The sequence below is a fragment of the Mustela lutreola genome, chromosome 1, assembly GCF_030435805.1.
Source record: "Mustela lutreola isolate mMusLut2 chromosome 1, mMusLut2.pri, whole genome shotgun sequence".
Classification (NCBI taxonomy): Eukaryota; Metazoa; Chordata; class Mammalia; order Carnivora; family Mustelidae; genus Mustela; species Mustela lutreola.
Window position 1 is genome coordinate 176,133,854 of NC_081290.1, and position 12,731 is coordinate 176,146,584.

General features: G+C 47.6%; 1 protein-coding gene across 1 annotated transcript in view; it reads right to left on the reverse strand.

The window, feature by feature from the left end:
- The window catches only part of MMP20 (matrix metallopeptidase 20), a 48,715-nt gene extending 42,532 nt beyond the window's left edge, over positions 1-6,183 (reverse strand). The window contains exons 1-2 of the mRNA XM_059169025.1: positions 6,058-6,183; positions 278-525 (exon numbers count right to left, since the gene is read on the reverse strand). Coding sequence (XP_059025008.1) covers positions 278-525; positions 6,058-6,183 — 374 coding nt within the window. The remainder of the gene's footprint in view (positions 1-277; positions 526-6,057) is intronic.
- Positions 6,184-12,731: the final 6,548 nt, after the last annotated feature.

Here is a 12,731-nt window from a genome sequence, read left to right on the forward strand (position 1 = left end):
GTCGGTACTGTCAGGTTACTAATCTAAACTAGGTGATTTTTCTTTAAAGACAAGTGTGTTGTCTCTAATTGATAAAATTACTTGTGCCCAAAACGGCCAACCATTGGAAAAACCCTGAGTCCTCCAAAGTCCCCATCTAAAGCTTAGCCCTAAAAAGTCTTCCTTACAGTGGTGATAAGTCTGGATTTTTATACGGATTGAAGAAGGGTATTTCTAAAGGAAAAGAAAAGGAGAGAGAGTGTTTCTCTCTGACTTTGGAAAGACTCCATCTCATTACCTGTATGTCAAAGAATTTTTTTTCCATTTGGGTTCACCTGGGAAGAGGCGATAGTTTGCCACGTCAGGAACTCCGCAGCGAGGCCTCTTGATGACGTCCATTGTGGGCCGGTCCAGCTTCCCGGTGACTCGGAGGCCGAAGAAGGCTTGCAGCTCCTTGATCTTCTTGACCAGGGCTCTGCCTCCTGCCGCCCCCATCTCGCCGACCTGGGGCCCTGCCTCCCTGGTGTAATACTTGTCAAGATAGGCCTGGAACGGAGAGGCAGGCTGACACAACTGCGAGAGACCCGTGCTCAGATTAGAACAAGGAACAATATTCCCGACAACCTAAAAATAGCCGGGACCGCATATCTCCATCTTTAAAAAAAAAGAGATATACTTGGCTCGAGAAAGCTTCGACAGAGACATTCCACGTTATTAACAATGGTCTGGGTGGTGCGGATTGTGTGGTTTCTTTTTTTTACTCACTTGCATTTTATAGCTTTCCTAAAAGGACTAGTTATTCTAAAGGGAAAAAATAACGGAAGGAAACTCATGTGAACACTTTCCCCACAGAGCATTTGTCATTGAAATCTCGATCCAATTTGCAAAACCAAGACTAGTGTATTTCCCAAGAAGACAGTCACCGGTACCATGTTTTCCTTGTACATTCTGCAGGATGGATAGGCTTTCAACGCTCGGAGCCCTACTGTTGCTGCCTCTCATCTGATCCAAAGGCAGAGGCCTGTGCCGCTCCCTGCTGGCTTTCCATCGCTCACTGAGCAGACTGTGGGCTTGAGCCTGTCTTCCCAGGGCAGATTCCGTGACTGGCCCTTTGTTCCCCCGAGGCAAATAAAATTACCCATAAGATTATAAGCTTTTCACATGCACATTAAGGCTTCAAACATCTAAATTTATCATTCAAGACACTTTTCTAGGACTTCCTGGGTGGGGTGAGAGCCAGAGCTGTTGCTGGCCAGGGGACTTCCACCGTCCACCGTATTTCAGGGAAACACCGAACAGCTGAAGAACTGTATGTATGTTTTATTTTACGTAAAATTTTGTATTTATATATTATACATGAGACATTTACTTAGTGTGTGTAAATGTTCATCTATCATAGGAACTGTATATTTAATTATTTTCTATATAAATTATGTGTAGGATTTCTGCTCTATGTGCATATTTATATACAGAAATCATAAAGCACTGACAGCTCCCTAACAGTAGCAGATTTGTTGAATATGTAATAATATTCATATGAAGCAACACTAGGCCTCTGAGATCCCATTTTTGAAAAATATTTAATGGCATGGGAAAACACACTCAGTAGAATGACAATATAGAGGTAAAGTCTTTATACGGATTATAAGCAAAATTCCAAAAATAAACGAAACACTATAATATGTGCATATTAAACGCCTGTTTGTTACACATGTATGCTAATATAAGGTTAATATGCAAATTAACATTGAAATTGATGTCAATGGATCTACTGATAATAAAGATATGCATGTAATTTGTATGAACACGAGTAACATCAGTAATGGAAAGAAAAAGAAATAGGTCCGTACCAGAGCTGTTTACCTCTGTGCTGTCATACTATGGGTGACGACTTATTTTTCGCCCTTTCCTAGATTCCAAAGTTTTTTGCTGTGAACATGGACTGCAGTTGTTCAGGAAACAACGAAAGGAGTGAGGTGCGCTGGCTTGTTTGGACAAGGTGCTCCTGGCCGGGGAGGTGGGGTGGGGAGTGTCAGCTTATCCTCACCCTCCACCCTGCTGGCCGGGGAAACGCACTTTCCTGGTGGTGGTTCCTTGCAAGAATCTTTTTTTATTTTTTAAGCTTTTATTTTTCATTTATTTTATTTTATTTATTTATTTTTATTATGTTCAGTTAGCCACTGTAGAGTTCCTAATTACTCCTTGGTGCAGCATTCATTGATTCGGTAGTGATGTAGGACACCCAGGGCTCATCACAGCACGTGCCTTCCTCAATACCCATCACCCCGTGACCCTCTCCACCCTCCTGTCTCCCCTCTGAAACCCCCACATTGTTTCTCGGGGTCTATCGTTTTTCATGGCTCCTCTCCCTCTCTGATTTCTCCCCCTTTGAATTTCCTTCCTTTCCCCTATGGTCCTCCTTGCAATCGCTTATGATCCACATACGAGTGGAACCATATGATAATTATCTTTCTTTGCTTGGCTTAGTTCACTCAGCATAATCCCCTCCAGTTCTATCCATCTTGATGCAAACAGTGGGTATTCGTCCTTTCTGATGGAGGCATCATACTCCAATGTACATATGAGCCACATCTTCTTTATCCATTTGTCTGTTGAAGGACATTTAGGCTCTTTCCACGGTTTGGCAATTGCGGTCATTGCTGCTATGAACATTGGCGTACAGATGGCCCTTCTTTTCCATTACATCTGTATCTCTGGGGTAAATACCCAGCAGTGCAATTGCAGGGTCATAGGGAAGCTCTAGCTTAACGTCCTAAAGAATCTCCACACGGTTTCCCACAGTGGCCACACACCAGCTTGCATTTCCACCAACAGTGTAGGAGGGTTCCCCTTTCTCTGCATCCTCGCCAATACTGGTTGTTTCTTGTCTTATTAATTTTAGCCATTCTGACTGGTCTGAGGTGGTATTTCATTATGGTTTTGATTTGAATCTCCCTGATGGCTAGTGATTTTGAACATTTTTTCATGTGTCTGTTAGCCATTTGTATGTCTTTTTTAGAGAAGTGTCTGTTCATGTCTTCTGCCCATTTTTTGACATGATTATCTGTTTTGTGTGTCTTGAGTTTGAGGAGTTCTTTATAGATCTTGGATAGCAGCCCTTTGTCTGTACTGTCATTTGCGAATATCTTCTCCAATTCCACGGATTGCCTCTTTGTTTTGTTGACTGTTTCCTTTGCTGTGCAGAAGCTTTTGATCTTGATGAAGTCCCAAAAGTTCATTTTCGCTTTTGTTTCACTTGCCTTTGGTGAAACTACAACACCTCCAGACTGACAGTGAAGGGCTGGAGAACCAGTTTTCATGCTAATGTGCCTCCTCAGAAGAAATCTGGATAACAATTCTCAAGTTGGGCAAACTAGAATTTAAAACGAGGATTGCAATAACAGATCCAGAGGGACACTGTTTTATTCTTAAAGGTCTGTCCACCAAAAAGACCTAACAATTATAAATATCTATGCCCCAACACGGGAGCAGCCACCTACATAAGCCAGTTGCTAACCAAAATAAAGAATCAGACCAGGATACATTAACATTAGGAGATTTTAACACTCCTCTCTCAGCACTGGGCAGATCAACTAAATAGAAGATCAACAACAACACAAAAACAAGAGCTCTGAATGACACATTGGACCAGATGGACTTTGTAGGTACAGAACATTCCACCCTAAAACAACAGAATACTCATTCTTCTCGAGTGCACATAGAACTTTTCCCCAAATAAACCACACACTGGGTCACAAATACCAAATCAGGTCTCAGCCAATATCAAAAGACAGATTATTCCCTGAGCAGTATCAGACCACAATGCCTTGAAACTAGAACTTAATCAAAAGACCAAATTTGGAAGGAGCTCAAACGTTTGGAAGTTAAAAAGCATCCTGCTATCACAGACCTGTACCCCTGGGGATAAAAATATATGTTTATAAAAAATAAAAAAAAAAAAAAAAAAAAAAAAAAGCATCCTGCTAAAGAAAGTTTGGATCAACCAGGAAATCAAAGAAGAATTTAAATAATTCATGGAAACCAATGAGAACGAAAACACTTCAGTTCAAAACCCATGGGATATGGCAAGGTTGGTCCTATGGGGGAAATACATAGGCATCCAAGCCTCCTTCAAAAAGTAAAAATATCCCGAAGGGACAAGCTAGAATTGCACCTACAGGAACTAAAGAAAACCACAGTGGAACCAAAGCGGAGCAGAAGAGAAACCACGCACAGCAGACAGTGGCGGCCGCTGAATTCCTATAAACCACAGGGTAGGACGAGAATTCTTTCTCGTCACTGGGACCCACTCTCGCCGTTTGCTCGGATCATGCTAGCTTGCTCAAGGGGATGCCTTTTTCCTGCCCGGGGCTGGCGACTGGGGCTGCTGCAGGAGAAGATGCAGTTTGCCGAGCTCCCCTGGTCCTCGGAGCAGGGTCTTTCTGAGCAGGTTGTAAGAGAGACCGAGGAGAGTGGACTTAGTTCAGAGCAGAAGTCGTCAGGGACCCCGAGCATCCCAAGGCCACTTCAGGCTGTCCAAAAGCTGCTAGCAAGTCTCTCTTTCCCGGGACTTCCTGTCTCTTTCCTGCATAGACTGCGCAGGGCTCAGCTGCTTTTTGCTGTGAAGGGCTGCTCGTGAGTATTTTCAGTTCCGCCATCCTCCGCCTCTGCGGTGTAGACACAGGTGGTATGTGAACGAGAATGCGAGGCCGGTTTGACCCGGTGACTGTGGTTTTTCTGGACCAGGACAGAAATCACAGTCTCTGACGCCCTCATGGAGTCACGGCCTCGGCATCACCCTCCTTCCGGAGGTCCCAGCAACTCTAGCCTCCGAGTCAGAGCGGCTTGATGCCAGGTGAGGGAAAGTTACTTTTCAGGAGAAGGGACCCAGAGCTACAGGGTACCCACGAAAGTCACAGTTTAAAGCCACACGAAGTAGACCCCGAATTCAGAGATACGACACTGCGAATTTAGTTTGCCCGGCAGTGGGCTGTGGTCAGAAGGTCAGGTTAAGAGCTCTGTTCTTGGCATCTACTATCTCGTTTATAAGCAGGGCTGATAGGAAATGTTTAATGACTGGTGGGGGGGCTGCCGACTAATGAGCGTGGACAGGTGTGCAAGCAGTTGGTGTGTGCATGTGCACTGGCGGAGCATGGCGGGCAGGAAAGCCTGCGGCACAGTCGACAGACAGCCGTTAGGTCCCGGCCCAAACACGTCTCACCCGCACGCATCCCCGAACATTGGGAGTTCCATGGTCAGACGCTATCCCCCAGATTTCAATGTAACCCTATACCCAACATGGGGCTTGAGCCCCCAACCCTGAGATCAAGAGTCACGCGCTCTGCTGACTGAGCTGGCTGGGCTTCCCTGGGGAGGTTTCTTTAGATGACATTGTGACCTTCCCTTGAATGCCACAAACATTTGGAAGCAAATAAACATTGAATCACGTGGAGTCACATACTGTTGCAAAAATTCTAACGTGAATTATTTGTATCACATCCTTTCCAACCAGTTCAGAGAGACCTTCAGAGAGGAACATACAGAAAGTGGCCATAAGTAAGGTCCTTGGGAACATGTCTAGAGAGGAATGGCTCTCGGGCAGAGCAGGTAGGCGCCCGGGACAAACGGTTCATGTCGGACTGGATCGAGCTGGCGCTGAACGCCGGGGCTGTCCTCTAACGCATGAACCCAGGACCTCTCTCCGGTGGCTGCCAGGCACTTAACGTGTCACTGACAACCTGCCCTGCAGGGGTGGAACTCACACCTCGGGGGCTATTTTCCTGCCCTGATTTCCACCGACATTTGCCGTCTCATACTTGGTGTTTCTGTCTTGCATGGGTTTTGCAAGTTGCCTCAGTTTCAGTAGGAAACTTACTACCTGGAGGCTCGTTTATTCCGTTGCCTCATGCACCCCCACGTGCACCTGACACGGGTCCTAGCTGTCCGGGGGGCAGTCTCTCCTCAGCTCCGGGCCACTCAGAGGGGTCTCAAAACAGTAAGGGAGTCTTCCTTGTTTTCTCGTTATACCCTTGTAGGTTTTCCGGCCCGGGCGGAGGAATTGTGTAAAGACTCACAAACCTGTGCAAGGTGGTAGTTGTTCCGTGAGGTCCCGGGGGTGGCTGCAGACAGGGAGGGGGCTGTAGCAGACAGCTCAAGGGCCGTGAGGAGCAGCAGAGCCAGGCCCGGAGCGGGGAGCACCTTCATCTCCTCGGGGCGGCTCAGGGATGCGATCAGCCCAGGCGAGGCCGACTGTGTGCGTCTGCCCTTGGCCCTCGAGCTGCTTTTATAGCCTCCTGTAGGTCTGGGCCCCTGGAGCAAGGATGATTCATGTCTCAAAAGGTAATTATACAGCTCGCTTCTCTCCCTGATGACGGGGTAACACCAGGGTATACAGGAGTCGGGGAAAAGCTTCATTCCTTGCGATTTACCAAGAGCAGAAAAACACTGAGCTTTCATGAAGTTGGTCAGCTGCTTACACAGATTGGGGGGAACTTGATTAATTTTAACCCAATCTGATGGGAACGTTGGTGAGTCTCGGTGTGGGGGCTTTCTTCCACTCTGAGGACAGAAGAGGTCCATGATTAGAATATGCTTTAATTCCTCCCTGGCAATCCGGTCCCTTCCCCCAAAATTCAACGGGCCGCGGGAATCTGGTGCGTCATCTTGGGCGTTCCTCAGCATCGGAACAGGATCCTGAACCATCGGGGAAACATGGCCTTAGCCTGTGTGGACTCAGGGTGGGACGTAGCCTCCCAGCTGTCAGAAGAGCCTAGAACAAGCTAATACACGAGATGCATCGCAGTCAACTGGAAGGGGGCACTCTGGCTTCCTGGGCTCCCCGTCTCCCCCGGCTCTGATTAGGACAGGTCTTGATCTAGAGAGAGTGCAGAGAAATGGTTTTTACAGTGGGAAAAGCACTTTGGCACCAAAGGGAGATGCAGTTTTAAGAACTTCCTCACTCTGTGACTTTGGGCAGGTCACGTAACCTCTCTGAACATGGGTTTTGTGTGTAGGGGCATGTGTTTTAATCTGCAACGACGGACTGCAGTCGGGCGTGTGAGCTCCTCAGTGCTGTGGGACAAGCCGGGCGTGCCGCGCAGTGTCTGATGACCACTTGGCATCCAGCGGGCGTATTCAAATCCCCGTTCTGGCACCTGTCCCCAGGACTTGGGGCAGGTTACTTGGTCTCTTTCGGCTGTGGTATCTTCATCTGTAAAATGGGGGAAGATACTTGCTCAGTTGGACTGTCATAAAGGTGTCCATCAGGTCAGAAGAGAGCCCTGAGCATGGGGCTCAGCGGACTCCCGCTCCTCCGGGACAGTGCTGGACTGAGCTCCTGACTTCGGCCCCCGGCAGGTCTGAGGAAATGCCCTTCGAGTGGATGAAGGGTTGACTCGATCAGGGGTTCCCAGAGTGTGGCTGCTGGACCCGCAGCAGCACTGTCCCCTGAGGATGTGTCGGGAAAGCTCATTCTCAGCCCCACCCAGACTTACTGAAGACGGCGCACTGTCTGTGTTCGCGAGCCTTCCGGTAACTCTGCTGCGCGGCGAAGCCAGAAAACACTGCACCGGCTGAGCAAATGGCATCGTGAGGGCTGGGACGAGCGAAACAAGGTGCAAACAGTGCTGGGAATATTCCAGACGCAGAAAGCATCAGTACCGCCCTCATACAGAGCTGCGGTTTTGAGTGGTGACACACTGCGTGTCTGAACATCATTTGTGAAGTTTGTTGCAAACAATTTATTACTAATACTTGTTAAGCCATGAAAATGCGTAAATGACTTGCCTTCTCACTGAGACTCGATTCGAGGTTATTCCTGTAGTGACCTCTCTCTCCCGGTCTCTCCCTGTCTCTCTCCTCAGTCGCAGTGTGCGGGCACTGCAGAGACCACAACGGACAACTCCTACGTCACTTACACATTAGTAGGCCACAAGGCCCGTGTGAGGCAACATCCTCGACCTTTCAAAACAGAATGATAAACCCAGGCTGATAATTTCCCACTAGGTGTTTCCTTTTCCAGATTCTCTTCTTCTTTACAAGGGAGCAAAGTTTGCTCTGTCTTTCTTATATTATATTATATTATATTATATTATATTATATTAAATCTAAATTTAAATCCAGATGGGTCCAACCCACAGAGATCCTATCAAAGCCAGTCCGGGACTGGAAGGACGTGAAATGAGAGACTCTATCACAGAAGACAGCAGAGAGAGTCGTATCTGCAGAAAAATAATCCACACGGGACAGGAGGTGGGGAGCCTCCAAGCAGAGGCTCCTACAGACTTTCCAGAAGTTTCCACGTGCTACTAAGACACAGGGAGAAAGGTTTTAAATGACAGGATTAAGTGCTCCACGCAGAGCTGCTTCTTGCTAGGTCCCGGCTGATTCAGTCCCATGTTTTCGTTTCTGAGACGGTGCTGAGGTGCCCATGATGGGCTGAGAATGACCGCCTACTTGTCTTACTTCCACGAGAGGCACAGACTTTGTATTTACACAGACCTAGAATCAAACATTGACCCGACCACTTTGAAGATGTGTTAGCCGTTGGTGTTTTGAGCTGCGAAATTCAGTTTTGGCTAATTTAAAAGAAACCTTTTTTCCCCCAATTTTATTTATTTGAGTGAGAGAGAAGGAGCAGGAGGAGGAGCAGTGGGAGGAGAAAGAAGCAGGCTCCCCACTGAGCAGGGAGCCAACGTGGACTCGATCCCAGGACCCTGGGATCATGACCTGAGTCAAAGGTAGCGGCTTTACCGACTGAGCCACCCAGGTGTCCAAGATATCTCACTTTTCAGCTAAAGTGTTGTCTCCAGGATTTTCACCCAGACCTGCTGGAGCTCAAAGCCTGTGCCCTTGGCAGGGGACCTCAGGGGCTGGCTGGCTAGGGCTCCTGTGGAGTCTTGTTTGCCCCACAGAACATGAGCAAGCAGACCCAGCGCTCTGACTGGTGATGCTCTTTCTCACTGCAAACAATCCAATTGTTTTTCTGATTTTTATATTTCAATCTCTAATAATCTAGCTTTCCCAAGGGATTAAATTTCTGGATTTCCAAGGAGTTCAGTCCCAAACTGGAAGACTGCCCCACGGGGGGGCCAGCTTCCAGCAATCGGCCCCCAGCTGGCCTCAGCCCCCTCCTAGCCTCCATCCGTTCTTCAGACGTCTCCAGTAAATACAGCCCCCTTTGAACCCCGGATTCCTAAAAATTGATTTAACTTGTCATTCATGTAATATTTTATAATTCCATTACAATTTTTTAAAGCTTAGAAATTTTTGTTAGGGTGAGAGAAAAATCTTACTTCAGCAGTAGATAAGGGAGAGCGGAGGGGAGAGAGGAAGGGGCGGGGGAGGGGCAGGAAGAGCACAGACCTACCTATACCACAGAGGAGTCTGGTTAGAGAGACGGACACAACCTTTTGATCCAGTCATTGCTAGTTTCAAAATGAGCTACGAAAGGCGTTTGTGGAGTTGCTCCCAAAAGTCTTTGACTACAGGATAGAGACGCTTGGGCAGGTGTTGAATTACAGGGGGTTCCGCCTGTCGGCTTCGGTTCAGGGTGCATGAGGACAAGTGAGACTAGATGATTCTTTCGTATGTACGTATATATACACTTGTAAGTACATATACATAAACACAAATAAAAGCACATGTGCACCATGGATATGTTCACTATATGCAATATACCTTCAATGCATTTTTTCAATAGACTCATATTCAAGTCCATTCATTCATCTAATTCGTACTCAATTCATCTGTTGACCTTCAGTTACTTTTTAGCATTTGAAGCAGTTTTTAATGTGCTGGGAGCTCAGATCTCCTGTGATGTGGCTGGACCTGGGCCTGGAGTAAGATCTTAGAAAAATATGGGCTGACTCTTTGTGACAAAAACGTGCCTTCACCTTGGAAGTGGGTTGGGTCCTTCTAAAAAGCATTTATGCCATGCGGACCAAGAGCTATACAAAGGATTATAGTATTTGGGTCACATTCTACCACTAAGAAAGTCATTTAAAGGACTAGAAACAGAGACGTTTATGTTGTGTATAATCCTGGAGCAAAAACTTGGAAGCCCCCTCAACGTCTGAAAATAGGCAAGTGGTTACAGAAGTTATGGCAACTCAATATTATATAATTCAGTCATCAGAAATAAAATAGCAATGCGTAAAATATTAAAAGAGGGGCGCCTGGGTGGCTCAGTGGGTTAAGCCTCTGCCTTCGGCTCAGGTCATGAACTCGGAGTCCTGGGATCGAGCCCCACGTTGGGCTCTCTGCTTAGCGGGGAGCCTGCTTCCCCCCAACCCCGCCTGCCTCTCTGCCTACTTGTGATCTCTCTCTGTTAAATATATAAATAAATAAATAATTTAAAAAATATATTTAAAAGCATGATTGTAGCCAAAAGAATGGACTACAGAACTGGACAAATTTGGCGCCATGTTTGCTAACGAAAAGCACAAACATCAGGCAGAAAAGTGGGAAGACACCAACGGTGCTGAGAACAGTGGTGTGTGGGCGGTAAGGCTTTATGCGGAACCATTCTTGTAAATTTTCCTTAATGCCACCCCACATTTTTAAAAAGAGGGAGTAAAATTTTGAATGACTGTATTGATGGGCCTTTAAGTTAGGTTTGCATCTAGAAATGGAAGAGCTGTACAATCGGCTCTGTGGCTCGCTTTGCTTATAATTTGTCTGTTCTTCCTGTGTACACTCAGTCAAAAACTTCTGCGTTCATTCTGTGTGCTGGTACCGGACTTAGTGCTGGAGGCACAGGAGGTAAACAGAAATGTGTCCCTGCCTGCCAGGGCCTTAGAGCCTCCAGGGAGAGACTCAGGTGTAAGCTCAAAGAATCCTACAGTGTAATTAGTGGGATAACAGGGGTCTTGAAAGGTCCAAAGGAGAGCGGAAGAAGGAAAGTCTGTGTCTGCACTGCTGAGAGTGGGCGAGGGGAAAAGAGGCATCAGCGTGGGCTTCCCACAGGATGGGGAAAAGAGGCATCAGCGTGGGCTGCCCACAGGATGGGGAAAAGAGGCATCAGCGTGGGCTGCCCACAGGATGGGGTTTCATCCCCATTACAGACCCCCAGCAGGGCGGGTCCGGGGAGCAGGAGGGATGGTGAGGGTGAGCAGGGAGGGAGGCGGTCCGAGCTGAGGGGGCCACGGGCTGCAGAGAGGTCTAGGAGCACCTACTCTAGGAAACAGAAGGTATTTTCATACACAAGGGGGTATCATGCATCAGGAAATGGGGCCAAAACGCTGGGAAGAGACCTGTCTGTTGGAGGACAACCCTCACCCATGGTTCTGAGAATGAGAACGGAAGGTTTTAGAGTCATCTCAAGGTGCAGAGTGGACACAAGAAAATGACGAGCACATTGGGAGATTGATCTACTGTCCCCATGCTCGGTGACCATGGCCTCACCCAGTGTTCAGCTGTGTACTCTGGGCTCCTGCTGAGTGTCCGTAATTGGACTCTGTTTTCTTTGCCACCTCTGAAACGCTAGTTCTCATGTTGGGGTTCATCTGAAACCTTCCCATTTGAGTGTTCATGCCCGTATACTCTGTACATCATCTCTGGGTCACCATCCTGGGAAATGGGCTCCCGTTTTCCTGGCCACCTTTCCCGGTCCACGGAGGGGCCCATTGGGGACCCCATGAAAATAATGAGACTGTTTTCCATGATTACTGAATTCAGGATTAGAGACTGAGCTCTTTCTGGGGATGGGGTTGTGAGGTTCTAGGGTCCCTTGTGGCCATGTTCCCCACAGGGTAGAAATGCGGGGGGGGGGGCGTAGGGGAAAATGAAGCCGAGGCACCCTCGTGCGTGTGAGTTGTGTGTGTGTGTGTGTAAGACAGAGACTGAGACCTACAGGGCTGGCATGTGGCCTGCACACACAGGGAGACGGGTCACAGCTTGTGCACCACAACATGACAGTAGGTATGTCTTTACCGTATCACCCAGGCCAACATCTACCCGAATCAGGAGCTTAGCCTGGATTCCTGCTTCTCTCCACCTCTGTGTTTCCTTGTCTTTTTACTTTTGAAAATTCCTTACTTACATAATTTTCCCTATGTTTTATCCTTTTTGGTTTGAGATTATCTCAGGCTTACAGAAAAGTGGCAAAAAAGAGTACAAAGATTCAGCTGTATGCTTCCTCCCAATTCTCCAAATGTGAGCATACTGTGTGCCAGTGTCAGGAAACCGACTCTGGTACACAACCATCACATTGTCTGGTGGTTGTCACAGCACTTCTGCCCCGAGAAGAGAAAAAATGAGATACTGAAATTCTGCAAATGCCGTCACTTTAAAACCTTCAGAGAGGGGGTTCTAGTAGAATCAAGAAGTCACCAGATACGAGGATCTGTATTTTAGAGAAGGAAAGTGGTAGATGATGTCGAGTATGAGGAGTAGTGATTGCAAAGAAGTAGGAATAAACAAAGCCTGCCAGTCCTAAACCACATCGACGTAGGGGTCATGAGCCCAGGCCTTCCCGTCCAGCGCCCACAGCAATTACAGGTGTATGCTGTGTTCCTCCAACGCTCAAATAATTTTACATTAATCTCTGAGAACAGAGCCACAGATCTCTCCACTCTGTAACCCCAACATTCTTCCATCAAGAAACGGTTTCTCGGGACGCCTGGGTAGCTCAGTTGATTGAACAGCTGCCTTCGGCTCAGGTCATAGTCCCGGCATCCTGGGATGGGGTCCCGCATCCCCGCATCGGGCTCCTTGCTCGGCGGGGAGCCTGCTTCTCCCTCTGCCTCTGCCTG